The sequence below is a fragment of the Opisthocomus hoazin genome, unplaced genomic scaffold (assembly GCF_030867145.1).
Source record: "Opisthocomus hoazin isolate bOpiHoa1 unplaced genomic scaffold, bOpiHoa1.hap1 HAP1_SCAFFOLD_150, whole genome shotgun sequence".
Classification (NCBI taxonomy): Eukaryota; Metazoa; Chordata; class Aves; order Opisthocomiformes; family Opisthocomidae; genus Opisthocomus; species Opisthocomus hoazin.
Genome location: NW_027448991.1, coordinates 8,787 through 36,766, shown reverse-complemented (window position 1 = coordinate 36,766; position 27,980 = coordinate 8,787). Strand labels below are relative to the sequence as shown.

The 27,980-nt window shown below is 66.8% G+C and overlaps 3 protein-coding genes across 3 annotated transcripts; 2 read left to right on the top strand and 1 right to left on the bottom strand.

Annotated features, from left to right (window-relative positions):
* The first annotated feature begins 79 nt into the window (after nt 1–79).
* LOC104334692 (uncharacterized) lies at nt 80–16,642 on the top strand. The gene is made up of 11 exons (XM_075412351.1): nt 80–311; nt 1,131–1,213; nt 2,632–2,669; nt 2,751–4,345; nt 5,670–5,969; nt 8,986–9,220; nt 10,091–10,168; nt 10,864–11,723; nt 12,280–12,388; nt 14,392–14,625; nt 15,066–16,642. The coding sequence occupies exons 1-11, from the start codon at nt 306–308 to the stop codon at nt 16,121–16,123; spliced, it is 4,596 nt and encodes a 1,531-aa protein (XP_075268466.1). The 5' UTR covers nt 80–305; the 3' UTR covers nt 16,124–16,642.
* On the top strand, nt 16,566–23,297 carry KAT8 (lysine acetyltransferase 8). The gene is made up of 12 exons (XM_075412350.1): nt 16,566–16,695; nt 17,524–17,808; nt 18,619–18,693; nt 18,768–18,943; nt 19,517–19,570; nt 20,078–20,242; nt 21,004–21,093; nt 21,177–21,317; nt 21,422–21,515; nt 21,616–21,766; nt 22,860–23,014; nt 23,108–23,297. The coding sequence occupies exons 1-12, from the start codon at nt 16,566–16,568 to the stop codon at nt 23,170–23,172; spliced, it is 1,581 nt and encodes a 526-aa protein (XP_075268465.1). The 3' UTR covers nt 23,173–23,297.
* On the bottom strand, nt 23,214–27,591 carry LOC142360123 (serine protease 33-like). The gene is made up of 5 exons (XM_075412357.1): nt 27,372–27,591; nt 26,989–27,151; nt 25,989–26,281; nt 24,985–25,151; nt 23,214–24,453 (listed from the first exon to the last, which is right to left on the bottom strand). Exons 1-5 carry the CDS (start codon nt 27,481–27,483, stop codon nt 24,097–24,099), a joined length of 1,092 nt encoding a protein of 363 aa, XP_075268472.1. The 5' UTR covers nt 27,484–27,591; the 3' UTR covers nt 23,214–24,096.
* Nucleotides 27,592–27,980: the final 389 nt, after the last annotated feature.

Sequence of the window (27,980 nt, the reverse complement as noted above, 5' to 3'; positions counted from 1 at the left end):
GGGGGAGGAACAGGAAGAGGAAGAGGAAGGGGTGGGGGAGGGGAGGGGAGGGAGAACGCGCCGACAGAAGGGGGGGGAGGGGCGGGGGGACCCGGGCGTCCGGCCCTCCCCTCCCCTCCCCTCCCCTCCCCCCCCGAAGCGTGACGTTGCGGTGACACGCGCGGGGGCGGGGGGAGGGGGCGCCTTCCCAGCAGCCCCCGCGGCCGGCGCCGCCGAGGGGCCCCACCCCCTCCCACCCCATCCCCCCCCCCCCACTCCCGGGCCCCCTCCCCCACCGAAAGCCCCCTGACCCTTGGCCGGGGACAATGGAGGTGAGGAGGGGGCCGGGGCCGGGGGGGATTTGCCCCCCCTTTGTATCTGGGGGAGGGATTTGCCCCCCTGTGTGGGCTGGGGGGGGGGGGGGGTCTGCCTCCCCTTGGGTGCTGGGGGGGGGGGGGTGTCTGCCTCCCCGTGGGTGCTGGGGGGGGGGTCTGCCTCTCCGTGGGTGCTGGGGGTGGGGGTCTGCCTCCCCGTGGGTGCTGGGGGGGGGTCTGCCCCCCTTTGGGGCTGGAGGGGGGATTTTACCCCCCCGTGTGGGATGGAGGGGGGATTTGCCCCCGCTTTGGGTCTATGAGGGGGATTTGCCCCCCCTTTGCATCTGGGGGGGGGGGGGGTTGCCCCTCCGTGGGGGGACGCAGGGGGGATTTTTCCCCCCCTTTGTGTCTATGAGGGGATTTCCCACCCCCCCCCCCGTGGGTCTGTGGGGGGGATTTTGCCCCCCCCCCCCCTTGGGGGCTGTGGGGGGGATTTCCCCCCCCGTGGAGGCTGTGGGGGGGATTTTTCCCCCCCCATGGGGGCTGTGGGGGGGATTTTCCCCCCCCGTGCGTCTGTGGGGGGGATTTTCCCCCCCCCGTGGGGGCTGTGGGGGGGATTTTTCCCCCCCCGTGGGGGCTGTGAGGGGGATTTTGCCCCCCCCGTGGGGGCTGTGGGGGGGATTTTGCCCCCCCCGTGGGGGCTGTGGGGGGGATTTTCCCCCCCCGTGGGGGCTGTGGGGGGGATCTGCCGCCCGGGCACACGCGTGTGGCAGGCGTGTTCCGCCCTGTGATACCGTGCAACCCTGACCATCCCCCCCTCCCCGCCCCCCCCCCCAGGGCGAGACCCCCTCAGTCCCCGACTTCCTGGAGGACGGTGACAGCAACGGGCCCTTCCCGCTGGAGGACCCCGAGGCTGCCAGGTGACGGGGACACGGGGACATGGGGACATGGGGGTGGGGACACGGGGACACGGGGACAGGGACATAGGGACACAGGGACGTGGGGACATGGACACGGGGACGGGGATGGGGACACGGGGACATGGACATAGGGACATGGGGACAGGGGGACATGGACATGGGGACAGGGACATGGAGACATGGACATAGGGACACAGGGACGTGGGGACATGGACACGGGGACGGGGATGGGGACACAGGGACGGGGACACGGGGACAGGGACATGGAGACATGGACACAGGGACATGGGGACACGGGGACAGGGACACAGGGACATGGGGACACGGACATGGAGATGGGGACACGGGGACAGGGACATGGAGACATGGACATAGGGACACAGGGACGTGGGGACATGGACACAGGGATGGGGACACAGGGACGGGGACACGGGGACAGGGACATGGAGACATGGACACAGGGACATGGGGACAGGGACACGGGGACATGGACATGGGGACACGGGGACAGGGACACAGGGACATGGGGACACGGACATGGGGATGGGGACACGGGGACAGGGACATGGAGACATGGACATAGGGACACAGGGACGTGGGGACATGGACACGGGGACGGGGATGGGGACACAGGGACGGGGACACGGGGACAGGGACATGGAGACATGGACATAGGGACACAGGGACAGGGACACGGGGACATGGACATGGGGACACGGACACGGGGACAGGGATGGGGACACAGGGACAGGGACACGGGGACATGGACATAGGGACACGGACACAGGGACGTGGGACATGGGGGTGGGGACATGGGGACAGGGGGACATGGACATGGGGACAGGGACACAGGGACATGGGGACACGGACACGGGGACCGGGATGGGGACACAGGGGCAGGGACATGGGGACATGGACATAGGGACACGGACACAGGGACACAGGGACGTGGGGACACGGACACGGGGACACAGGGACGGGGATGGGGACACGGGGACAGGGACACGGGGACATGGACATAGGGACACGGACACAGGGACGTGGGGACACGGACACGGGGACACAGGGACGGGGATGGGGACACGGGGACAGGGACACGGGGACATGACAACACGCGAATGAGAGCACGGTTGGGTCACGGGGACAAGGGTGGGGACGCAGGGGACGAGGGCGTGGGGTGCTTTGGCCCTAGGGTGACCCCAGCCGTTGGGGACACCCCCAGGGCCGCCATCTTGTCCCCGAGGTGATGTCCCCCCTCTCAGGGTCCCCCTCCCCCAAGACCGATGTCCCCAAGGCGATGTCCCCAAGGCGACGCCCTCACCCTGAGACCAGCGCCCTGCACCCCAAAACCGGCGTCCCCGCCTGGGGGCCGCGTCCCCGCGGGTGCCACCGCCGGCCAACCCCCTTCTCCCCTGCAGGTCGCCGTCGCCGGGACCGGCCGCCGCGCTGCCGTCGGGTGAGTCCTCGCCGCCGCGTCGGTGGGGCGGGTTGGGGAACCCGAGGCGCCGGTGACCCCCGCTGTCCCCCTCCTGCGCAGGTGAGGAGGAGGAGGAGGAGGAGGAAGATGGCGGCGGGGAGGCGGCCCCGCGGCCCTACCGCTGCGGCGAGTGCGGCAAGGCCTTCGCGCAGAGCTCCAACCTCCTGAAGCATGGCCGCGTGCACACGGGCGAGCGGCCCTACCGCTGCGGCGAGTGCGGCAAGGCCTTCGGCTGGAGCTCGTCCCTGCTGGAGCACCGCAAGGGCCACGCCGGCGCCAAGCCCCACGCCTGCGGCGAGTGCGGCAAGGCCTTCAGCCGAGGGTCCACCCTCCTGGAGCACCAGCGGACCCACACCGGCGAGAAGCCCTTCCGCTGCGCGCAGTGCGGCGCCCGCTTCAGCCAGAGCTCCACCCTGGTCCACCACCGCCGCACCCACACCGGCGAGCGGCCCTACGGCTGCCCCGAGTGCGGCCGGGCTTTCGGTCGCAAGTCCACCCTGGCCACCCACCGCCGGACCCACACCGGCGAGCGGCCCTACGGCTGCCCCGAGTGCGGCCGCCGCTTCGCCGTCAGCTCCGACCTGGCCAAGCACCGGCGCGGCGCCCACGGCGGGCACCGCTGCCGGGACTGCGGCGAGCAGTTCCCCCGCCCGGCGGCGCTGGCCGGGCACCGGAAGGAACATCACGGCGGCGACGGCGAGGAGCAGGGCGACGCCGCCGAGGACGGCGATGACCGCGGCGACGACCGGCCGCACCGCTGCGAGGAGTGCGGCCAGGCCTTCCGCCACGGCGGCACCTTGCTCCTCCACCGGCAGACCCACGCCGGCGCCTTCGCCTGCCCGCTCTGCCCCGAGCGCTTCGAGGGCAGCGCCCAGCTGGCGCGGCACCGCCGCCGCCGGCACGGTCCGGCGGCCAAGCCCTACCGCTGCGAGGCCTGCGGCAAAGCCTACGCGCAGCCGGCCGGGCTGCGGCACCACCAGCCGGAGCAGCCGCTGCGGTGTCCCCACTGCGGAGCCGCCTTCCTCTGGAGCTGCCGGTTGGCCCGGCACCTCCGGGCTTGCCGCCCGCCCGCCAAGCCCTACAAGTGCCCGGAGTGCGGCAAAGCCTTCGGGCAGAGCTCCAAGCTCCTCCGGCACCAGGTGACCCACACTGGCGAGAAGCCCTACAAGTGCCCCGAGTGCGGCAAGATCTTCAGCCAGAGCTCCAACCTGGCCGAGCACCGGCGGACCCACGGCGCGGGCGAGCGGCACTTCTGCCCGCTCTGCGGCAAGGGCTTCGCCCTCGGCTCCTACCTGGCCAAGCACCGGCTGACCCACACCGGCGAGCGGCCCTACCGCTGCACCGAGTGCGGGAAGGCGTTCCGCCAGAGCTCCAACCTCATCCAGCACCAGCGGACCCACACCGGCGAGCGGCCCTACACCTGCGGGCTCTGCGGCAAGAGCTTCTGCCAGAACTCCCACCTGGCCAAGCACCGGCGCACCCACACCGGCGAGCGGCCCTACCGCTGCGGGGACTGCGGCAAGAGCTTCCGGCAGAGCGCCAACCTCCTGGAGCACCGGCACACCCACACCGGCGAGCGGCCCTACCGCTGCACCCAGTGCGGCAAGACCTTCGGATGGAGCTCGGCTTTCAGCAAGCACCAGCGCACCCACCTCGCCTGAGACCACCGTCGTACCAGGCTGGGGTGCCTCGGCGTGGGCCGGGTCCGTCAGTGTGCCCCAAGGCCATGGCTTCATCTTGGAGGACCATCCCGAGATCCCTCGTCTTGACCCAGGTGCATCATGGTGCCCCAAGGCCATGGCTTCATCTTGGAGGACTGTTCTGTGGTCCCTCATCTTGACCCGGGTCCATCATTATGCCCCGAGGCCGTAGCTTCATCTTGGAGCACCATCCCGAGATGCCTCATCTTGACCCAGGTGCATCATGGTGTCCAGGGGCCATGGCTTCATCTTGGAGGAGTGTACCAGGATCTTCATCCTGGCCCAGGTCCATCGTTGTGCCCCAGGGTCATGGCTTTGTCTTGAAGGACCGTCCTGGGATCCCTTGTCTTGGCCCGGGTCCATCATGGTGTCCCAAGGCCATGGCTGCGTCTTGGAGGACTGTTCGGTGGTCCCTCATCTTGACCGAGGTCCATCATTATGCCCCAAGGCCATGGCTGCATCTTGGAGGACTGTTCTGTGGTCCCTCATCTTGACCAAGGTCCATCATTATGCCCCAAGGCCATGGCTTCATCTTAGAGGACTGTTCTGTGGTCCCTCATCTTGACCCGGGTCCATCATTATGCCCCAAGGCCGTGGCTGTGTCTTGGAGGACTGTTCTGAGGTCCCTCATCTTGGTCCGGGTCCATCATGGTGCCGCAAGGCCATGGCTTCATCTTGGAGGACTGTTCTGTGGTCCCTCATCTTGACCCAGTCCATCATTATGCCCCAAGGCCATGGCTGTGTCTTGGAGGACTGTTCTGTGGTCCCTCATCTTGACCCGGGTCCATCATGGTGCCCCAAGGCCATGGCTTCATCTTGGAGGACTGTTCTGTGGTCCCTCATCTTGACCCAGGTGCATCATGGTGCCCCAAGGCCATGGCTTCATCTTGGAGGACTGTTCTGTGGTCCCTCATCTTGACCCGGGTCCATCATGGTGCCCCAAGGCCATGGCTTCATCTTGGAGGACTGTTCTGTGGTCCCTCATCTTGACCCGGGTCCATCATGATGCCCTAAGGCCATGGCTTCATCTTGGAGGACTGTTCTGTGGTTCCTCATCTTGACCCGGGTCCATCGTGGTGCCCCAAGGCCATGGCTTCATCTTGGAGGACTGTTGTGTGGTTCCTCATCTTGACCCGGGTCCATCGTGGTGCCCCAAGGCCATGGCTTCATCTTGGAGGACTGTTCTGTGGTTCCTCATGTTGACCTGGGTCCATCATGGTGCCCCAAGGCCATGGCTGAAGTCTCAGAGGACCGTCCCCAGATGTTGAGCTTGGCCTAGGCCCACGTCTCCATCTTGGGCAGCCGCCCTCGGATCCCGGTCCTTCCGGGCCCAGCAGGGCCCCCGAGGCCAGGGCCCCCCGAGGCCATGGCCCCACCTTGGGTGACCGCCCCAAGGTCCGTCACCGAGCCGCGGGTCCCCGTCTCCGCGGAGAACCGTCCCGTCCTCGCCCCGCTCCGTGCTGCCCCGCGGCCGTGTCCCCAGGCCCCTCCCACCCCCACGGGCCCCTCCCACCCCATCACCCCGGGGTCTCCGGGGTCACGTGACTTCCAGCCGGGGTCCCTCCCGCGTGGGGGAGGGGTTGGGGGTCTCCCCCCTCCCCAGTGCGTCAATAAAGAGTGGTGAACGCTGCTGACTGGTGGTTACTGGGAGCACTGAGTAAGGTTTCAGGGGCACTGGGAGCACTGGGGAGGGGGTTGGGGTGGCACTGGCGGTTGCTGGGAGCACTGGGAGAGACTGTAAGGGGCACTGGGAGCACTGGTAGGCATTGTAAGGGGCACTGGGAGCACTGGGAAGGGATTTGGGGTGGCACTGGTGGTTGCTGGGAGCACTGGGAGGGACTGTAAGGGGCACTGGGAGCACTGGGAGGGATTGTAAGGGGCACTGGGAGCACTGGTAGGCATTGTAAGGGGCACTGGGAGCACTGGGAAGGGATTTGGGGTGGCACTGGTGGTTGCTGGGAGCACTGGGAGGGACTGTAAGGGGCACTGGGAGCACTGGGAGGGATTGTAAGGGGCACTGGGAGCACTGGGAAGGGATTTGGGGTGGCACTGGCGGTTGCTGGAAGCACTGGGAGGGACTGTAAGGGGCACTGGGAGCACTGGGAGGGATTGTAAGGGGCACTGGGAGCACTGGGGAGGGATTTGGGGTGGCACTGGCGGTTGCTGGGAGCACTGGGAGGGATTGCAAGGGGCACTGGGAGCACTGGGAGGGACCGTAAGGGGCACTGGGAGCACTGGGGAGGGATTTGGGGTGGCACTGGCGGTTGCTGGGAGCACTGGGAGGGATTGCAAGGGGCACTGGGAGCACTGGGGAGGTGTTTGGGGTGGCACTGGTGGTTGCTGGGAGCACTGGGAGGGACTGTAAGGGGCACTGGGAGCACTGGGAGGGATTGTAAGGGGCACTGGGAGCACTGGGGAGGGCTTTGGGGTGGCACTGGCGGTTGCTGGGAGCACTGGGAGGGATTGTAAGGGGCACTGGGAGCACTGGGAGGCATTGTAAGGGGCACTGGGAGCACTGGGGAGGTGTTTGGGGTGGCACTGGTGACTGCTGGGAGCACTGGGAGGGACTGTAAGGGGCACTGGGAGCACTGGGGAGGTGTTTGGGGTGGCACTGGTGGTTGCTGGGAGCACTGGGAGGGATTGTAAGGGGCACTGGGAGCACTGGGAGGGATTGTAAGGGGCACTGGGAGCACTGGTAGGAGCTGGAGGGGCACTGGGAGCAGTGGGAAGATATTTGGGGGTACTGGGAGCACCATAAGGGGCACTGGGAGCACTGGGGCAGCTATTTGGGGGGTACTGGGAGAACTGGGCAAGATTTCAGGGGACACTGGGAGCACTGGGAAGGAATGGGGGGGGGGACTAGGATACTGGGAGCACTGGGAGGCATTGCAAGGGGCACTGGAGGGTTAATGGTGGGACTTGGGGTGGCGCTGGGGACACTGGGAGCACTGGGAAGGGATTTGGGGTGGCACTGGTGGTTGCTGGGAGCACTGGGAGGGACTGTAAGGGGCACTGGGAGCACTGGGAGGGATTGTAAGGGGCACTGGGAGCACTGGGGAGGTGTTTGGGGTGGCACTGGTGGTTGCTGGGAGCACTGGGAGGGACTGTAAGGGGCACTGGGAGCACTGGGAGGGATTGTAAGGGGCACTGGGAGCACTGGGGAGGGCTTTGGGGTGGCACTGGCGGTTGCTGGGAGCACTGGGAGGGATTGTAAGGGGCACTGGGAGCACTGGGAGGCATTGTAAGGGGCACTGGGAGCACTGGGGAGGTGTTTGGGGTGGCACTGGTGACTGCTGGGAGCACTGGGAGGGACTGTAAGGGGCACTGGGAGCACTGGGGAGGTGTTTGGGGTGGCACTGGTGGTTGCTGGGAGCACTGGGAGGGATTGTAAGGGGCACTGGGAGCACTGGGAGGGATTGTAAGGGGCACTGGGAGCACTGGTAGGAGCTGGAGGGGCACTGGGAGCAGTGGGAAGATATTTGGGGGTACTGGGAGCACCATAAGGGGCACTGGGAGCACTGGGGCAGCTATTTGGGGGGTACTGGGAGAACTGGGCAAGATTTCAGGGGACACTGGGAGCACTGGGAAGGAATGGGGGGGGGGACTAGGATACTGGGAGCACTGGGAGGCATTGCAAGGGGCACTGGAGGGTTAATGGTGGGACTTGGGGTGGCGCTGGGGACACTGGGAGCACTGGGAAGGGTCCGGGGCGGCACTGGGAGCACTGGGAAGGGTCCGGGGCGGCACTGGGAGCACTGGTGGGGACCACAAGGGCCACTGAAGTGTTGGTGTGGAGATCTGGGGTGGGACTGGGTGTTACTGGGAGCACTGGGAGGGGCTAGGGACGCGCTGTGGGGTTACTGGGAGCATTTATGTGCTCCCAGGAGCCACGCGTGTCCCCTCACACGTGTCCTGAGGACACGCGTGTCCCTTTACGTGTTCCCAGGGAACACGCGTGTCCCCGTACATGTGTCCTGAGACCACACACGTTCCTTTACACGTGTGCAGGGGCCACACATGTCCCTCTACACGTGTCCTGAGCACACATGTGTTCCTTTACACATGTCCTGAGGACACGTGTGTTCCTTTACATGTGCCCCGATGACACACGTGTGTTCCTTTACACGTGTGCAGGGGCCACACATGTCCTACACGTGTCCTAAGCACACATGTGTTCCTTTACATGTGTCCTGAGGACACGTGTGTGCCTTTACATGTGTGCAGGGGCCACGTGTGTCCCTTTACACGTGTCCTGAGGACACGTGTGCTCCTTTACGTGTGCCCCGATGACACACGTGTGTTCCTTTACACGTGTGCAGGGGCCACACATGTCCTACACGTGTCCTAAGCACACATGTGTTCCTTTACATGTGTCCTGAGGACACGTGTGTGCCTTTACATGTGTGCAGGGGCCACGTGTGTCCCTTTACACATGTCCTGAGCACACATGTGTTCCTTTACACGTGTCCTGAGCACACGTGTGTCCCTTTACACGTGTCCTGAGGACACGTGTGCTCCTTTACGTGTGCCCCGATGGCACGCGTGTGCCTTTGCATGGGCGCGGGGGCCCCGTGTGTCCCTTGCCATGTACACAGGGGACAGGCGTGTCCCTTGGCGTGTTCCCCGGGCCACGCGTGTCCTCCCCGTGCCCGGGCCACGCGTGCCCTTGCCGTGTCCCCGCAGCCTTTGCGGCAGGAAGCGCCGCTCTCCGCCACCATTGTCCGGAGCGGCCCAGCGACGCCGTTTTGGGGCGAAAAACGCCCGGATTGGGGCTGTCGGGGCCGGGGAGCTGCCGGAGCCGGGGTGGGGGCGTCTCCCCGCCCCCCCCAGGTTTTGGGGGGGAAAAGAGGGAAAACGGGCGGCTGGCTGGGGCTGGGGGGGAGGGGAGGGAGCGGGCGGAGGGAGGCTCGTTTTGGGGTGAAAAAGGGGGGAAATGGGACGGCTGCTCCGAGTGCGGGAGTGAGCTAACGAGGGGCGCGATTTGGGGGGGAATGGGGGGAAACTGGGGGGCTGTTCGGGGGGGGGGCAGGATGAACTCATCGTGGGGAATGTGTTTTGGGGTGAAAAGGGGGGAAACTGGGGGATTCCTGCTGCTGGGGGGGGTGGGGCAGGATTAACTCATTGTGATCATCGTGTTTTGGGGTGAGAAGAGGGGAAATTGGGGGATTCCTGCTGGGGGGGTGGGGCAGGATTAACTCAATGAGGGGCGTGTGTTTTTGGGGTGAAAAGGGGGGGAATTGGGGTATTCTGCTGCTGGGGGGAGGGGGGCAGGGTTACCTCATCGAGGGGCGTGTGTTTTGGGGTGAAAAAGGGGGAAATTGGGGGATTCTGCTGCTGGGGGGAGGGGGGCAGGGTTACCTCATCGAGGGGCGTGTGTTTTGGGGTGAAAAAGGGGGAAATTGGGGGATTCTGCTGCTGGGGGGAGGGGGGCAGGGTTACCTCATCGAGGGGCGTGTGTTTTGGGGTGAAAAAGGGGGAAAAGGGGCTGCCGGGTGCCAGGACCCGGGCTGCGGGATTGCCTAAGGGGGGCTGATTTGGGGTGAAAAAGGGGGAAATTGGTCCGACCGCTCCCCGGCGAGGCGACGCGAGAGGGGGTGCGTTTTGGGGCGAAAGGGGCTGGTTTTGGTGCACGGCGCGGGGCGAACCCCCGCTTTTCCCCGTTTCTTGCCTTTTCCCCCCGTTTCCGCCCGCTGCCCGCAGCCGCCATGGAGGCGGGGGAGGAGCCGCGTGCCCCCCCGGAGCGGGGTGACGGGGACGTCCCCACGGAGCCCTGCGCCGGTGAGGGGGGACAGGGGACGGGCCTGGTGGGTGGCCAGGGGGCAGCCGGGAGGTGGGCTTTTGGGGGGAAAACCTTGGAAAGGGGGAAAATGGGGGCCAGGAGGGGGTCTCCTGCTGGGAACCCTCTTCCATGGTGGACAAAAGGCCACCTGGGAGATGTTCTCCTGCGTGGAACAACCCTCCACGGGTGCACAGTGACCCACAGGAGATGTTCTCCTTTGGGGAGCATCCCTCCGTGGTTGAGCAGTGACCCAACAAGAGATGTTCTCCTTTGGGGAACATCCCTCTGTGGTTGCACAATGATCTACCAGATGTTCTTCTCTGGAGAACATTCCTCCATGGGTACACAGTGACCCACAGGAGATGTTCTCCTTTGAGGAACATCCCTCCTTGGTTGCACAGTGACCCAAGAGATGCTCACCCTCCAGGAATAACCCTGCGTGGCTGCACGGTGATACACTGGGAGATGTTCTTCTCTGGAGAACATTCCTCCATGGCAGCACAGTGACCAGAGGAGATGTTCTGCTTTGGTGAACCTCCCTCTATGGTTAAACAATGATCTACCAGGAGATGTTCTGCTTTGCTGAACATCCCTCTACGGTTAAACAATGACCCACCAGGAGAGGTTCTCCTTTGGAGACCATCCCCGTGTAGTTTCAGAGTGACCCGATAGATGTTCCTCTCCCTTCTCCCAGGTGCCACAGTGCTGGCGCACCGTGATGATCACCCACGAGGCTTCATCAACCTGCTGGGTCTCCTGGAGGGCAGCAGGACCACACCAAAGCCCTACCGCTGCACCGAGTGCGGGAAGTCCTTCGGGCAGAGCTCCAACCTGATTGAGCACCAGCGGACCCACACGGGCGAGCGACCCTTCACCTGCAGCCAGTGCGAGAAGAGCTTCAGCCGCAGCTCCACCTTGGCGGAGCACCTCCGCACCCACACCGGCGAGAAGCCCTACGCCTGCCCGGTCTGTGCCCGTGCCTTCAGCCGCAGCTCCACCTTGACCGAGCACCGCCGCACCCACACCGGCGAGACACCCTACGCCTGCCCCGAGTGCGGGAAGACCTTCGGACGGACCTCCAACTTGGTCAAACATCTCCGGACCCACACTGGGGAGAAGCCCTACGGCTGCGGGCGCTGCGGGAAGACCTTCAGCCTCAGCTCCAACCTGGTCAAGCACGAGAGGACCCACACCGGGGAGAAGCCCTTCTCCTGCGGGCAGTGCGGGAAGCGCTTCAAAAAGAAGACCCACCTGGTGTCCCACCAACGGACCCACACCGGCGAGCGGCCCTACCGATGTGGAGAATGCGGGAAGGCCTTCGGGCAGAGCTCCACGCTCATCGAGCACCAGAGGACCCACACGGGCGAGCGACCCTTCCGCTGCGGCACCTGCGGCAAGAGCTTCTGCGTCAGCTCAAACCTGGTCAAGCACCAGCGCATCCACACGGGTGAGAAGCCCTACGGATGCGGGCACTGCGGCAAGCGCTTCCGCTACAAGCCCCAGTTCACCCGTCACCTGAAGGTCCACCCTGATGGGGACCCAGCGTGTGGCCCGTAGGACGCTTGGAGGTGGATGGGGGATGCTCACCAGGACGGTGTGGGCACCAGCATCTCCATGGTGGGATCCCTCGTCGTGGCATCCCCATGAGGACCTAACGAAGGAGCGTGGTAGTGCGGGGTGGTGTCCACCACGCTGTGTCTGAACCTCGTGGGTGGCCTGTGGGATCCCCGGGGATGGATGGGGGACACCTACCAGGACAGTATGGGCACCAGCATCTCCGTGGTGGGGTCCATCATCATGGCGTCCCTGTTAGGACCTGACGTAGGGGGTTGGTAGCACAGCATGGTGTCCGCCACACTATGGTTGAACCTGGCGTGTAGCTGCTGGTCCTGCTTGGAGATGGACTGAGGACACTTTGGGGACTTGGCAGGACAGGATGAGGTGGGGGTATCTCCATGCTGGGGTCCATCATGCCAGCAGCCTCCCTAGGGCTTCAGGAAGGAGCATGGCACCTGGTGGCCCTCACCACCACACTGTGACCACCGCTCTACGTCTGGCCCCAAACCGTGGACCTTGGAGCCACTCGGGGGGCTTCTGGGGGCCTTGGCAGGACAGGACAGCGCGCCAACCCCTCCATGGTGTGGCCGCCATCTTGACGTCCTCGTCAGGAGCTAACGAAGGAGCGTGGCAGCGCGGGGTGGAGCCCACCATGGCTGAAGGTGGCGTGGTGGTCCTGGTCCTGCCTGGAGATGGACTGGGGACTCTTTGGGGACTTGGCAGGACAGGACGGGGTGGTGGCATCTCCATGCCTCTCCATGGTGTGGCCGCCATCTTGCCGTCTTCTTAAGAGCTAACGAAGGAGCGTGGCAGCGCGGCGTGGAGCCCACCATGGCCGAAGGTGGCGTGGGGGTCCTGGTCCTGCCTGGAGATGGACTGGGGAGGCTCGGGGGGCTCAGCCGGGTGGGACGGGTTGGTGGCATCTCCGTGTCCCTCGCTGTGGCAATAAAGGACGTGGAGTGTGACCGCTGGGCAGGGTGGCCTTGGGGGGCCACTGGGGGGGCCACTGGGAGGACTGGGAGGACACTGGCCGGACTGGGGGACTCTGGCGGAGGTCAGCAGGGGGACACTGGATGGACTGGGAGACACGGGGACACTGGGAGGGACACTGGGAGACACTGGGACGGGAACTGGGGCGCACAAGATGCGGGGGCGGGGCCAGGAGACATTGAGGGGACACTGAGGAGGTACTGGGAGCACTGGGGGGCACTGGGCTGGAACTGGTGGGCACTGGGGGGGTCACTGGGGGTCACTGGGGGACATTGGATGCACCAGGGCGGCACTGATGGTTACTGGGAGCACTGGGAGGGACCGTAAGTGGCACTGGGAGCAGTGGGAGGTATTTGGGGGACACTAGCGGTTACTGGGAGCACTGGGAGGGGTTGTGAGTGGCACTGGGAGCACTGGTGGGAGGTAGAGGGGCACTGGGAGCAGTGGGAGGTATTGGGGGGACAGTAGCAGTTACTGGGAGCACTGGGAGGGTAAGTGGGAGCACGGGTCGGGGTTGGAGGGCACTGGGAAGGTATTTGGGGGCTACTGGGTGATACTGGGAGCGCTGGGGTGGCCGTGGGAGGCGCTAGGAGTTACTGGGAACAGTGGGCAGGATTTCGGGGGCACTGGGAGCACTGGGGAGGGATTGGGGCCCGGCTGTGTGTACTGGGAGCACTGGGAGGCATTGCAAGGGGCACTGGAGGGTCAGTGGTGGGATTTGGGGTGGTCCTGGGAGCACTGGGAAGGTACTGGGGGGGCACTGGCAGCACTGGAGAGGGGGTTCGGGGGTTACTGGGAGCACTGGGAAGGGACTGGGGGGGCACTGGGTGTACTGGGAGCACTGGGAAGGGACTGGGGGGGGCACTGGGAGCACTGGAGAGGGGATTCGGGGGTTACTGGGAGCACTGGGAAGGGACTGGGGGGGGCACTGGGAGCACTGGAGAGGGGATTCGGGGTTACTGGGAGGGACTGGGGGGCACTGGGGGGTTACTGGGAGCACCCCCCCGTGCCCGGGCCACGCGTGCTCTTGCCGTGTCCCAGCAGCCTTTGCGGCAGGAAGCGCCCCTCCCCCCTGCACCGTAGGCCGGAGCGGGCCGAGCCACGCCGTTTTGGGGTGAAAAACGCCCGGATTGGGGCTGTGGGTGCCGGGGAGCTGCGGGGGTGGTGTGGGGGTGCTCCCCCGCTTTTTGGGGGGGAAAAGAGGGAAAACGGGCGGGTGGCTCGGGCTGGGGGGGGGAGGGGAGGGAGCGGGCGGAGGGAGGCTCGTTTTGGGGTGAAAAAGGGGGGAAATGGGATGGTTGCTGTCGGGGGGGGGGTTGCAGAATGAACTCAGCATGGGGCGTGGGTTTTGGGGTGAAAAGGGGGGAAACTGGGTGATTCCTTCTGGGGGGAGAGGGGCAGGGTTAACTCATTGTGATCGTTGTGTTTTGGGGTGAAAAGGGGGGAAACTGGGGGATTCCTGCTGGGGGGGTGGGGCAGAATTAATTCATTGCGGAGCGTGTGTTTTGGGGTGAAAAAGGGGGAAATTGGGGCGGTTGCCCTCGGGTGTAGGGGTGCAAGATCAGCTCATCGTGGAGCGTGTGTTTTGGGGTGAAAAAGGGGGAAATTGGGGCGGTTGCCCTCGGGTGTAGGGGTGCAAGATCAGCTCATCGTGGAGCGTGTGTTTTGGGGTGAAAAAGGGGGAAATTGGTCCGACCGCTCCCCGGCGAGGCGACGCGAGAGGGGGTGCGTTTTGGGGCGAAAGGGGCTGGTTTTGGTGCACGGCGCGGGGCAAACCCCCGCTTTTCCCCGTTTCTTGCCTTTTCCCCCCGTTTCCGCCCGCTGCCCGCAGCCGCCATGGAGGCGGGGGAGGAGCCGCGTGCCCCCCCGGAGCGGGGTGACGGGGACGTCCCCACGGAGCCCTGCGCCGGTGAGGGGGGACAGGGGACGGGCCTGGTGGGTGGCCAGGGGGCAGCCGGGAGGTGGGCTTTTGGGGGGAAAACCTTGGAAAGGGGGAAAATGGGGGCCAGGAGGTGGTCTCCTGCTGGGAACCCTCTTCCATGGTGGACAAAAGACCACCTGGGAGATGTTCTCCTGCGTGGAACAACCCTCCATGGGTGCACAGTGACCCAACAGGAGATGTTCTCCTTTGGGGAACAACCCTCCATGGTTGAGCAGTGACTCAACAGGAGATGTTCTTCTTTGGAGAACTTCCCTCCATGGTTGAGCAGTGACCCAACAGGAGATGTTCTGCTTTGATGAACTTCCCTCCATGGTTGAGCAGCAACCCAACACGAGAGGTTCTGCTTTGATGAACTTCCCTCCATGGTTGAGCAATGACCTAAGAGATGTTCCTCTGCCTGCTCCCAGGTGCCACAGCAGAGACGTGCCTTGGTGGTCGCCCACTTGGCCTCATGCAGCCGCTGGGTGTCCTGGAGGGCGGCAGGATGACACCGAAGCCCTACCGCTGCACCGAGTGCGGGAAGACCTTCAGCCTCAGCTCCACCCTGGTCAATCACGAGAGGACGCACAAGGAGGAGAAGCCCTTCCCTTGCGGGCAGTGCGGGAAGCGCTTCAAGAGCAAGCTCCACTTGGTGTCCCACCAGCAGACCCACACCGGCAAGAAGCCCTACGGCTGCCCCGAGTGCGGGAAGACCTTCAGACAGACCTCCAACCTGGTCAAGCACCTCCGGACCCACACCAAGGAGAAGCCCTACGGCTGCGGGCGCTGCGGGAAGACCTTCAGCGCCAGCTCCAACCTGGCCAGCCACCTGCGGACCCACACGGGGGAGAGGCCCTTCTCCTGCGGGCAGTGCGGGAAGCGTTACCAGAACAAGGCGCGCTTGGTGTCCCACCAGCACACCCACACCGGCGAGAAGCCCTACGCCTGCCGCGAGTGCGGGAAGACCTTCGGGTGGGCCTCCAGCGTCCTCAAGCACCTCCGGACCCACAGCGGGGAGAAGCCCTACGGCTGCCGGCTCTGCGGGAAGACCTTCAGCCTCAGCTCCACGCTGGTCAACCACGAGAGGACCCACACCGGGGAGAAGCCCTTCTCCTGCGGGCAGTGCGGGAAGCGCTTCCAGAACAAGACCCACCTGGTGTCCCACCAGCAGACCCACACCGGCGAGCGGCCGTTCCGATGTGGAGAATGCGGGAAGTCCTTCGGGCGCAGCCACGCGCTCCTCCGCCACCGGCTGATCCACACGGGCGACCGACCCTTCCGCTGCGGCGCCTGCGCCAAGAGCTTCCGCACCAGCTCCCACCTGGCCAAGCACGAGAGGACCCACGCCAGGGAGGAGCCCTTCTCCTGCGGCCACTGCGGGGAGCGCTTCCAGAAGAAGGCCCAGTTGGTGTCCCACCAACAGGCCCACGCCAGTGAGCGGCCCTGCGGCGCGGGGAGTCCTTCGGCGGAGCTCCACGCTCACTGATCGCCGGCGGTCCCACGCGGGTGGGCGGCCCTTCCGCTGCGGCGTCTCCGTGGTGGGGTCCCTCATCGTGGGAGCTAACGAAGGAGCGTGGCAGCACGGGGTGGTGTCCACCACGCTGTGTCTGAACCTCGTAGGTGGCCTGTGGGATCCCTGGGGATGGATGGGGGACACCTACCAGGACAGTATGGGCACCAGCATCTCCATGGTGGGGTCCATCATCTTGACGTCCTCGTTAGGAGCTAACGAAGGAACGTGGTAGTGTGGGGTGGTGTCCACCACGCTGTGTCTGAACCTCGTGGGTGGCCTGTGGGATCCCTGGGGATGGATGGGGGACGCTCACCAGGACAGTGTGGACACCAGCATCTCCATGGTGGGGTCCATCATCTTGGCGTCTCCGTTAGGAGCTAACGAAGGAGCGTGGCAGCGCGGCGTGGAGCCCACCATGGCCGAAGGTGGCGTGGGGGTCCTGGTCCTGCCTGGAGATGGACTGGGGAGGCTCGGGGGGCTCAGCCGGGCGGGACGGGGCGGGGACATCTCCGTGTCCCTCGCTGTGGCAATAAAGGACGTGGAGTGTGACCGCGGGGCAGGGTGGCTTTGGGGGGCCACTGGGGGGACTGGGGGGACACTGGGGGGGAACTGGGTGACCTTGGGAGGGACTGGGGAGCTCTGGGAGGCCACTGGGGTGTCACTGAGGAGACACGGGGACACTGGGAGGGACACTGGGAAACTGGGGGAGGAACTGGGAGACACTGAAGGACTTGGGAGCGCTGGGAGGGACACTGGGTGACACTGGGGGGTACTGGGAGGGACTGGAAAGCACTGGAGGGTTGCTGGGAGGACAGTGGATGGACTGGGGGGCACTGGGAGGACACTGGGTGACACTGGGAGGGACTGGGAAGCACTGGGGGGTTACTGGGAGGACAGTGGATGGACTGGGGGGCACTGGGAGGACACTGGGTGACACTGGGAGGGACTGGGAAGCACTGGAGGGTCGCTAGGAGGACAGCGGATGGACTGGGGGGCACTGGGAGGACACTGGGTGACACTGGGAGGGACTGGGAAGCACTGGAGGGTCGCTAGGAGGACAGCGGATGGACTGGGAGGCACTGGGAGGACACTGGGTGACACTGGGGGGTACTGGGAGGACACTGGGTGGCACTGGGGGCAGCTGAGGGGCGCTGCATGCACTGGGGTGGGGCTGGAGGGTAATGGGGTGGCACTGGGGGGCACTGGGAGGGACTGGGAGGGCACTGGGAGCACTGGCGGCGGGGGGAGGGGGGCCGCAAGGCACGCTGGGACACTGGCGGCCGGCGCGGCGCCGTCTCCTAGCAACGCCCGGCCCCGCCCCTTTGCGCCCGGCCCCGTCCCTCTGCGCCCGGCCCCGCCCCCTCGCGGCGCCCCCGTCGCCCACCTGACGTCACTTCCGGCGCGACGGCCGGGGCCGGCGGACATGGCGGAGGCGGCGGGCGGCGGCGCCGGGGCCCTCCCGGAGGCGGCGGCGGGCGGGGGCGGCCCCGAGGCCGGGCGGCCCCGCGGGGGAGGCCCCGAGGAGGCGGCGGCGGCCGGGAGGGTCCCCGCGGCCTCCTCGGCCTCGCCGCCGCCCCCCCCGCCCCCGCCGCGGGAGGCGGAGGTGACGGTGGAGATCGGGGAGACGTACCTGTGCCGGCGGGCCGACGGCGGCTGGCGTGAGCGGGGACCGGGGCGACTGGGGGGACTGGGGCCGGTGGGAGACCCTCACGGGGGGGCGGGGCTGGACTGGGACCGCTGGGAATCAGTCACGGGGGGGCTGGGACCAGTGGGAATCCCTCACAGCGGGACTGGGACCAGTGGGAATCCCTCACAGGGGGACTGGGCTGGACTGGGGCCAGTGGGAATCAGTCACAGTGGGACTGGGAGAACTGGGACTGGTACGAATCCCATCATAGTGGGACTGGGAGAACTGGGACTGGGAGAACTGGGACTGGTACAAATCCCATCATAGTGGGACTGGGAGAACTGGGGCCAGTATGAATCCCGTCACAGTGGGACTGGGAGAACTGGGACTGGGAGAACTGGGGCCAGGGTTGATCGTGTCTCAGTGGGACTGGGAGAACTGGGACCGGTATGAATCCCGTCACAGGGGGACTGGGAGAACTGGGGCCAGGGTTGATCGTGTCTCAGTGGGACTGGGAGAACTGGGACCGGTATGAATCCCGTCACAGGGGGACTGGGAGAACTGGGACTGGGAGAACTGGGCCCAGGGTTGATCGTGTCTCAGTGGGACTGGGAGAACTGGGACCGGTACGAATCCCGTCACAGCGGGACTGGGAGGACTGGGACCGGTACGAGTCCCATCACAGCGGGACTGGGAGGGCTGGGACCAGTATGAATCCCATCACAGGGGCACTGGGCAGCGCCAGCGCAGCCCCCTGTCCCCCCTGCACTGGGCCAGACTGGGAGCGGGCTGCAAACTGGTCCCAGCGCTGCCGGCCCACTGGTCCCAGTCCCCCCCGCAGACTCGGCGGAGGTGATCCAGTCCCGCCTCAACGAGCAGGAGGGGCGCGAGGAGTACTACGTCCACTACGTGGGCTGTGAGTGCTGGGAGGCGCGGGGAGGGGGGCGGGGGGAGGCGGCCGGCCCCCCCCTGAGCTCCCAGTGCTCCCAGTTAACCGCCGGCTGGACGAGTGGGTGGACAAGAACCGGCTGGCGCTGACGAAGACGCTGAAGGAGGCCGTGCAGAAGAGCTCGGAGCAGTTCCTGGGTGAGCTGGCAGAGCAGCCCGAGCGCAAGATCACCCGCAACCAGAAGCGCAAGCACGATGAGATCAACCACGTCCAGAAGGTGGGGGGCGCTGGGAGGGGGCTGGGGGGCGCTGGGAGGGGGCTGGGGGGCGCTGGGAGGGGGCTGGGGGGCGTTAAGGGCTGCTGGGAGGAACTGGGAGGGTGTTGGGGAGGCACTGGGAGGATGCTGGGGGGTGCTAAGGGATGTTAGGAGGAACTGGGAGGGTGTTGGGGGGCACTGGGAGGAACTGGAATGGTGGTAAGGGGTGCTGGGAGGAACTGGGAGGGTGTTGGGGGGTGCTGGGAGGCACTGGGAGGGTGTTGGGGGGCACTGGGAGGCACTGGGAGAGTGGTAAGGGGCGCTGGGAGGAACTGGGAGGGTGTTGGGGGGCGCTGGGAGGCATTGGGAGGATACTGGGGGGCGTTAAGGGGCGCTGGGAGGAACTGGGAGGGTGTGAAGAGCTGGTGCTCAGAGGTGACTGGAGGGCACTGGGAGGCAACTGGAGGGTACTGGGAAGGCATCAGGGGGCCCCGGGAGTGACTGGGGAGGCCCTGAGGGGTTTCCTGGAGCCCCTGAGCAGCCGTGCTGGGCGTTACTGGGTGTTACTGGGCGTTACTGGGAGCCCCTTTGCAGACCTACGCCGAGATGGACCCCACCACCGCGGCGCTGGAGAAGGAGCACGAGGCGGTGAGACCCGGGGGGGGTCCCCGAGGGTTGGGGGGGGGTCCCTGAGGGTCTGCAGAGGACCCTGAGGGTCCTGGGGGGGTCCCCCAAAGGTCAGGGGAGTCCCCAAGGTCTCGGGGGGGGGGGGGGGGGGGGGGCCCTGAGGGTCGGGGGGGTCCCCAAAGGTCTGGGTGCGTCCCCAAGGGTCCAGGCACATCGCCAAGGTCCTGGAGGGGTGTCCCCGGGGGTCTTGGGGGCCCCCAAAGGTCATGTGGGTCCCCAAGGGTCTGCGGAGGTCCCTGAGGGTCCCGGGGAGGGTCCTGGAGGGTTGGGGGGGTCCCCAAAGGTCTGGGCACATCCCCAGGGGTCCTGGGGGTCCCCAAGGTCCCGGGCGGGGTCCCCGAGGTCCTGGGGGTCCCCAAGGTCCCAGGGGGGATCCCCGAGGTCCCAGGGGGGGTCCCCAAGGTCCCGGGGGGTGTCCCCAGGGGTCCCGGGGGTCCCCAGCGGCGGGGTGACCCCGGTGCCCCCCAGATCACGAAGGTGAAGTACGTGGACAAGATCCACATCGGGCACTTCGAGATCGACGCCTGGTACTTCTCGCCCTTCCCCGAGGACTACGGGAAGCAGCCCAAGCTCTGGATCTGCGAGTACTGCCTCAAGTACATGAAGTTCGAGCGCACCTACCGCCTCCACCTGGTAGGGGGCGCCCGCCGCACGCCTGTGGCACGCGTGTGGCACGCGTGTGACATGCCTGTGGCACGCGTGTGCGGGTGTGGGATGTGGGGGGGGCACGCAGAGCCCCGGGGCGGCCCCCAGCGCTGCCTGAAGCACGCGAGGTCTGAGCCCAGCTAGGGCTCCTGCTGGTAGGGGACACGTGTGACACACATATGATGTGCCTGGGGACACGTGTGACATGTGTGTGACATGCCTGTGACACACGTGTGGGAGTGTGGGACGCATGGGGGACATGCAGAGCCCCGGGGTGGCCCCAGCGCTGCCTGAAGCACGCGAGGTCTGAGCCCACCTATGGGTCCTGCTGGTAGGGGACACGTGTGACACACATATGATGTGCCTGGGGACACGTGTGACATGTGTGTGACACGCCTGTGACACACGTGTGGGAGTGTGGGACGCATGGGGGACACGCAGAGCCCCGGGGTGGCCCCAGCGGTGCCTCAAGGACACGAGGTCTGAGCACACCTATGGGTCCTGCTGGTAGGGGACACGTGTGACACACATATGATGTGCCTGGGGACATACGTGACATGCCTGTGACACACGTGTGGGAGTGTGGGACGCGTGGGGGACACGCAGAGCCTGGGGCAGCCCCAGCACTGCCTGAAGCACGCGGGGTCTGAGCACACCTATGGGTCCTGCTGGTAGGGGACACGCGTGACGCATACGACACGCCTGGGGACACGTGTGACACGTGGGGCGACACGCGTGACCGTCCCCAGGGCCAGTGCCAGTGGCGGCAGCCGCCGGGGCGGGAGATCTACCGCAAGAGCAACATCTCCGTCTACGAGGTGGACGGCAAAGACCACAAGGTACCCGGCGGGGGACGCGGGGGGGACGCATGACGCCGCGTGACGACGTGTGACAACACGTGACACCGCGTGACCCCCCCCAGATCTACTGCCAGAACCTCTGCCTGCTGGCCAAGCTCTTCCTGGACCACAAGACGCTCTACTTCGACGTGGAGCCCTTCGTCTTCTACCTCCTGACCGAGGTGGACCGGCAGGGCGCCCACATCGTCGGCTACTTCTCCAAGGTGGGCGGGGAGGGGGCGTGACATCACCCCGCATGTCACCCTGCATGTCCCCGCGTGTCACCCTGCGTGTCACCGCGTGTCACCCCGCGTGTGTCACCCCCCAGGAGAAGGAGTCCCCCGACGGCAACAACGTCGCCTGCATCCTGACGCTGCCTCCCTACCAGCGCCGCGGCTACGGCAAGTTCCTCATCGCCTTCAGTGAGTTGGGGGGGTCCCTGGGGGTCCCCAGGCGGGGCGGGGGTCCCCACACGGGGCAGGTTCCCCCCCCCCGACACCCGGGTGCCCCCTCCCCCCCCAGGCTATGAGCTGTCGAAGCTGGAGAGCACGGTGGGGTCCCCCGAGAAGCCGCTGTCGGACCTGGGGAAGCTGAGCTACCGCAGCTACTGGTCCTGGGTGCTGCTGGAGATCCTCAGGGACTTCCGCGGCACCCTCTCCATCAAGGACCTCAGGTGGGCACCAGTGCCTCCCAGTGCCTCCCAGTGCCTCCCAGTACCTCCCAGTACCCCCTCCGAGTACGCCCAGTAACCCCAGAGACGCGGGATCATGGGGGCTGCGGGAGGGCCTGAGGGGCTTTGGGCCAACATCTGCTTCAGGGAGCTCTGGAGGGCACTGGGAGCGTCCCAGTAAGACCAGTAACTGCCCAGTAAGACCAGTAACTGCCCAGTAGCACCACTAACTCCCAGGAACACCGGTAATGCCCCCAGTGATTCCAGTAACCCCAGGAACTCAGGGTTGGGGTGCTGCTGGAGATCCTGAGGGACTTAGGGCCAAGCTCTCCTTCAGGGAGCTCTGGAGGGCACTGGCAGTGTCCCAGTAAGACCAGTAACTGCCCAGTAGCACCAGTAATGCCCCCAGTGATTCCAGTAACCCCAGTAACTGGGAGTCAGGGGTGCTGCTGGAGATTCTGAGGGAGTTCAGGCCAACGTCTCCTTCAGGGAGCTCAGGAGGGCACTGGGAGCATTCCCAGTAAGACCAGTAACCTTCCAGTAAGACCAGTGACTCCCAGTAGCACCAGTAACACGTCCCCAGTAACTCAGGGTCACGGGTGCTGCTGGAGATGCTGAGGGACTGCTGGGAACCTTCTCCATTCCCAGTGCCCCCCAGCACCCCGATACCTCCCAGTAACCCCCCCAGTGCTCCCAGTAACGCCCCTAGTGCCTCCAGTAACCCTCCCAGTGCTCCCAGTACCCCCCCAGTGCTCCCAGTAACCCCCTAGTGCTCCCAGTAACCCTCCCAGTACCCCCCCTAGTGCTCCCAGTAACCCTCCCAGTACCCCCCCTAGTGCTCCCAGTAACCCTCCCAGTACCCCCCCAGTGCTCCCAGTACCCCCCCTAGTGCTCCCAGTAACCATCCCAGTACCCCCCCCAGTGCTCCCAGTAACCCTCCCAGTACCCCCCCTAGTGCTCCCAGTACCCTCCCAGCGCTCCCATTATCCCCTCCCAGTGCCCCCCACCACCCCCCCCCCCTTGCAGCCCCCCCCAGTCCCCGCGGCTCCCCCCTCCCAGCGCTCCCAGTGCTCCCAGTAAGGGCCCCGCCCCGCAGCCAGATGACCAGCATCACGCAGACCGACATCATCAGCACCCTCCAGTCCCTCAACATGGTCAAGTACTGGAAGGGCCAGCACGTCATCTGCGTCACCCCCAAGCTGGTGGAGGAGCACCTCAAGAGCGCCCAGTACAAGAAGCCGCCCATCACCGGTGCGTGTCCCCCCCCGGCCCCCAACGCCCCCCGCCCCTCCCCCCCGCGGGGCACCCCCCGACCCCCGCCCTGCCCCCTCTCTGCCCCCCCAGTCGACTCCATCTGCCTGCGCTGGGCCCCCCCGAAGCACAAGCAGGCGAAGGTGGCCAAGAAGTGAGGGCGGCATCGCTGCGGCGAGCGGCGCCCGGGCTCAGCCTCCCCCTCCCCGGGGACGGCGGGGGGGCCCCCCGTACCCCCCGCCCGCCGCGGGGACCCCCAGCACCGATAAAGGACGAGGAGGAGGAGGAGGGGTGCTCGGGTGGTTTATTGGGGGGGTCAGGGGGGGTCCACGGGTCGCTTTGGGGTGCAGGCGGCTGTCCTGGTGCCGAGTTGGGGTCCCATGAGGTGTTCTTGGGTGCCAGCGGCTGTCCTGGGTGCCGAGTTGGGGGGGGTCCCATGGACCATCCTGGGCACCACCTTGGGGTCCCACTGCCCGTTTCTGGGTGCCTTTGGCCATCCTGGGTGCCAACTTGGGGTCCCACAAGGTGTTTCTGGGTGCCAGCGGCTGTCCTGGGTGCCAGCTTGGGGTCCCATGGACAATCTTGGGTGCCAACTTGGGGTCCCACAAGGCATTTTTGGGTGCCTTTGTCCATCTTGGGCGCCAAAGTGGGGTCCCACAAGGCGTTTCTGGGTGCCAGCGGCTGTCCTGGGTGCCAGCTTGGGGTCCCATGGACGATCTTGGGCACCAAATTGGGGTCCCACTGCCCATTTCTGGGTGCCATCAGCTGTCCTGGGTGCCAGCTTGGGGTCCCAGGAGGCGTTTTTGGGTGCCATCAGAGTTGGGGGGGGGTCCCATGGATGATCCTGGGCACCACCTTGGGGTCCCACTGCCCGTTTCTGGGTGCCTTTGGCCATCCTGGGTTCCAACTTGGGGTCCCACGAGGCGTTTCTGGGTGCTGAGCTGGGGTCCCATGGACGATCCCGGGTGCCATCTTGGGGGTCCCGTGAGGTATTTTGGGTGCTGTGCTGTGTCCTGGGGGTCCGCGCCCCGTCTCGGGGTGCCACCAGTCCTCGGGGTGCCACCCCGGGAGCCCCCAGCCCCTCAGGGCAGGACCCCCAGCAGGAGGAGGAGGAGGAGGAGGAGGAGGCCGGGGCGAGCGGCAGGGTGGGCGGCGCTGGCGCTGTCACCGTCACCGGGGGGCAGGGGCCGCGGCCAGGCCGGGGTGGCGGGGGGCTCCTCGCAGGGGCCGCCGTCGTCGTCGTCCTCGGGGCCGGGGGACAGGGCCGGGTGGCGCAGGGGGGCCGCGGGGACGGCGGCGGCGATCCAGGCGGCGTGGGCGGCCACGCGCGTGTAGACGCCGGGGCGGCCGGGCAGCCCGCAGGCCTCCCCCCAGCTGACCACCCCCGCCAGCAGCCAGGCGTCCCCCACCCGGCACGAGAGGGGACCCCCGGAGTCGCCCTGCGGGGACACGGGCACGGCGGGTGACGGGGGGCACGAAGAGGGGCGTTGGGGGACATGGGGAGGATGAAGAAGGACGTTGGGCACATGGAGGGGTGTTGGGGGATGAAGAAGGACATGGAGGGACATCAGGGGACATGGGAGGATGAAGAGGGAGACTGGGGGACATGGGGATGAAGAGGGACGTTGGGGGATGAAGAAGGACATGGAGGGACATCAGGGGACATGGGGGGGGATGAAGAGGGACACGAAGGGATGGAGAGGATGAAGAGGGACATCAGGGGACATGGGGGGGATGGAGAGGGACATCAGGGGACATGGGGGGATGGAGAGGGAGACTGGGGGACATGGGGATGGGGGGGGACCCTGAGAGGGACTCTGGGGACATGGAAGGACGTGGGGAGGCTGAAGAGGGACGTCGGGGGACACGGGATGAAGGACATGGAGGGACGTTGGGGACGTGGAGGGGATGGAGACTGGGGGAGCCGGTGGCCGCGGTGATGGTGACGGTGACGCGGCGGCGGCACCCACCTGGCAGGCGTCGCGCTGTCCCTGGGCGAAGCCGGCGCAGAGCGTGTCCCCCGCGGGCGTCCCCAGCCCCGCGCTGTCCCCTGTCCCCGCGTAGAGGCAGCGGCAGCGGCGGTGGCTCAGCAGCGGCACCTCCAGCTGCTGCAGCGTCTTGGGGGGCGGCAGCGGCCCTGGGGACAGCGGGGGGACGATGGGGACAGCCCCGTGTGTCCCCCCCCCGCGTCCCCGTCGCTTCAGGGTGACAGCGGTGGTGACCCCGCACACCAGTGCTACCACCGCGGCCGGTGACAAGGTCCTTGGCCGGTCCCCGACCCCCACGGGTGCTCCCAGGGCCACCAGACCTGGTGACACGTGTGTCCCCAGCCTGTCCCCAACCTCCATGGGTGCTCCCCATGCCACCAGACCTGGTGACACTCGTGTCCCCAACCTCCATGGGTGCACCCAGTGCCACCAGACCTGGTGACAAGTGTCCCCAACCACCATAAGTGCTCCACCAAGCCTGGTGACAGTTGACCCCCCACGGGTGCTCCCAGTGCCACCAAACCCAGTGACAAGTGTCCCCAGCCTGTCCCCAACCTATATGGGTGGTCCCCATCCCACTAGACATGGTGACATGTGTGTCCCCGTCCACCTGAAGTGCTCCCAGGGCCACCAAACCTGGTGACAGTTGTCCCCAACCTGTCCCCAGCCTCCACAGGTGCTCCCAGTGCCACTAAACCTGGTGACAGTTGTCCCCAGCCTGTCCCCAATCTATATAGGTGGTCCCTGTGCACTAGACCTGGTGGCACGCATGTCCCCAACCTCCATGGGTGGTCCCTGTGCCACCAGACCTGGTGACAAGTGTCCCCAGCCACCATCAGTGCTCCACTAAGCCTGGTGACGAGTGTCCCCAGCCTGTCCCCAATCTATATGGGTGGTCCCCGTGCCACCAGCCCTGGTGACACACGTGTCCCCCTCCCCCGTCAGTGCTCCCCGTGCCCGTCCCCTCCCCCGCGGGTGACACTGACCGGCGGTGCGGACGTCCCCCCAGCCGGTGACGGTGCAGTTGGTGCCGGGGGGGAAGCGGACGCCGGGGCTGGGCAGGCAGATGGGGCGCACCAGGCGCGAGGGGGTGGCGGGGGGCTCCAGCCGGACCAGCGCCAGGTCCCCCGCGACGTCGTCCCACCCCTCGGCCACCTCGCCGTCGCGATAGGCGGGGTGGCGGGTGACGGCGCCCACCCGCCTCACCTGGGCGTCGGCGGGGGGGGACAGGAGCTGCAGGGCCCCCAGCGTCACCCGGTACTCAGAGATGGGGTTCTCCCTGCGGGGGGAGGGTGGGGGGGACACTCAGGAACTGGGGACCCCCCCCCAGCACCCCCGTCCCCGAAGGAGGGGGAGTGGGGTCCCCCGGGGCAGCCGTCAGGGTACTGGGGGGTCCCAGGGGTGCAGAGGGGGCTCCAAGGGGTTGTTTGAGGGGTGCGGGGAGGGCGGCTGGGGGGGTCTCAGGGGTTTTGGGGGCCGAGGGGGGTGGTTTGGGGGGCCCGGGAAGGCGTTTCGGGGTGCTGTGGCGGATGCGGGGGTGTTTGGGGGTACTCGGCCTCCCAGGAGAGGTGTTTGGGGGTGCAGCGGGGGGCTCGGGGGGGGGTTGGGTCTGGCGAGGGTATCGGGGGACACGGAGGTGTGTTTGGGGGTGCAGGGGGGGGTCCCAGGGGGTTATCTGAGGGGCAGGCTGGTGTCGGGGGGGGTGTTTAGGGTTGCGGGGGAAAGTTTGGGGGTCCCAGGGGACCTGGGGGGGTCTGCAGCAGGTACTTGGGGACGGAAGGGAGCGTTGGGGGGTGCTGTCAGGGATTCAGAGGAGAGGGTGCGTTTGGGGGTCCGGGGGGTGTTTGGGGGTGCCAGAGAGGTGTTTGGGAGGGTCCCAGGGGGTTATCTGAGGGGCAGGCTGGTGTCTGGGGGAGTGTTTGGGGGTGCTGGGGGAGGTCTGGGGGTCGGGGCGGGGGGGGTTGGGGGTGCCGGGGGGTTACTCACGGCGGGAAGCAGTGCGCGGCGCTGAGGACCCACGCCGGGGCGATGAGGGACCCCCCGCAGACGTGGCGGCCGCGGAAGGCGACGCTGACCTGCCAGGGCCACTGCCCCGCCTGCGCCCCCGCGCCCCCCACCACCCGCCTGTGCACGGGGGTCCCGCACGGCACTGGGGGGGCGGCGAGGAGAGGGGGGGGGCGTCAGGGGCTTCAGGGAACCCCAGCACCCCCCAACATCTAGGACACCCCCCCCAGCGCAGGACCCCCGTGTCCCAGCCCTCCACCCCCTCCGTGGGACACCAGGACCCCCTCCCCGTCAAACCACGGGACCCCCCCCACCCCCACCGCGGGGACCCCGGTGTCCGGGGGTCCTGTGTGCCCCCCCCTCACCCGACTCCTCTGCCGCCGCCGTCCCCCAGCGACCTGCGGAGAAGGAGGTGACAGCATCACAGCCGCGTCGGGGACACCCGTGGGGTGGGGGGGGTGGGGGGGACCCAGGCATCCGGGAAGGGACCCGGGCATCCGGGGCGACGGCCGAGCCAGAAAAACCTGCCCGCAGGAATGCGTCCCGCGGGGACAGCGGGTGTGACCCCCCCCCACCCCCCGTGTCACCCGTGTCCCTCCACACCCCCCGTGTCACCCCTCTGTGACCCCCCCACCCCCCCGTGTCACCCCTCCGTGTCCCTCCACACCCCCCGTGTCACCCCCCCCGTGTCCCTCCACACCCCCACCTGCCCCAGACCCCCCCAGGCTCCCTCACACCCCCACGTAACCCCCCGTGATCCCCTCACGCTCCCTGTGTCCCCTGAGACCCCCCCCAAGTCCCCTCAGTTCCCCGCGTCCCCTCCCTGTCCCCTCACCTCCCCCCACGCTCCCCCTGTCCCCAGAAATGACCCCGCTCCCCTCTGACCCCCCGTCCCCTCACAGTCCTGTGTCCCCCCACATCTCCTCGCACCCCGTGTCCCCTTCACGTTCCCTGTGTCCCCTCAGACCCCCCAC

Bases quoted from the DNA above. Each gene is read 5' to 3' on its own strand.
- LOC104334692 (XM_075412351.1), top strand. The intron at 4,346-5,669 runs GCCTGAGACCAC...AGCTTGGCCTAG, and splicing joins AGCACCAGCGCACCCACCTC to GCCCACGTCTCCATCTTGGG. The intron at 5,970-8,985 runs GTTGGGGGTCTC...CCATGTACACAG, and splicing joins CCCTCCCGCGTGGGGGAGGG to GGGACAGGCGTGTCCCTTGG.
- KAT8 (XM_075412350.1), top strand. From the start codon at position 16,566: ATGGCCGAAGGTGGCGTGGGGGTCCTGGTCCTGCCTGGAGATGGACTG. The intron at 21,767-22,859 runs GTGGGCACCAGT...CCCGCCCCGCAG, and splicing joins CTCTCCATCAAGGACCTCAG to CCAGATGACCAGCATCACGC. The intron at 23,015-23,107 runs GTGCGTGTCCCC...CTGCCCCCCCAG, and splicing joins CAAGAAGCCGCCCATCACCG to TCGACTCCATCTGCCTGCGC.
- LOC142360123 (XM_075412357.1), bottom strand. From the start codon at position 27,483: ATGCCTGGGTCCCCCCCACCCCCCCCACCCCACGGGTGTCCCCGACGC. The intron at 27,152-27,371 runs GTGAGGGGGGGG...CCGCCCCCCCAG, and splicing joins GGCGGCGGCAGAGGAGTCGG to TGCCGTGCGGGACCCCCGTG. The intron at 25,152-25,988 runs GTCAGTGTCACC...CGCTGTCCCCAG, and splicing joins GGGGGACGTCCGCACCGCCG to GGCCGCTGCCGCCCCCCAAG.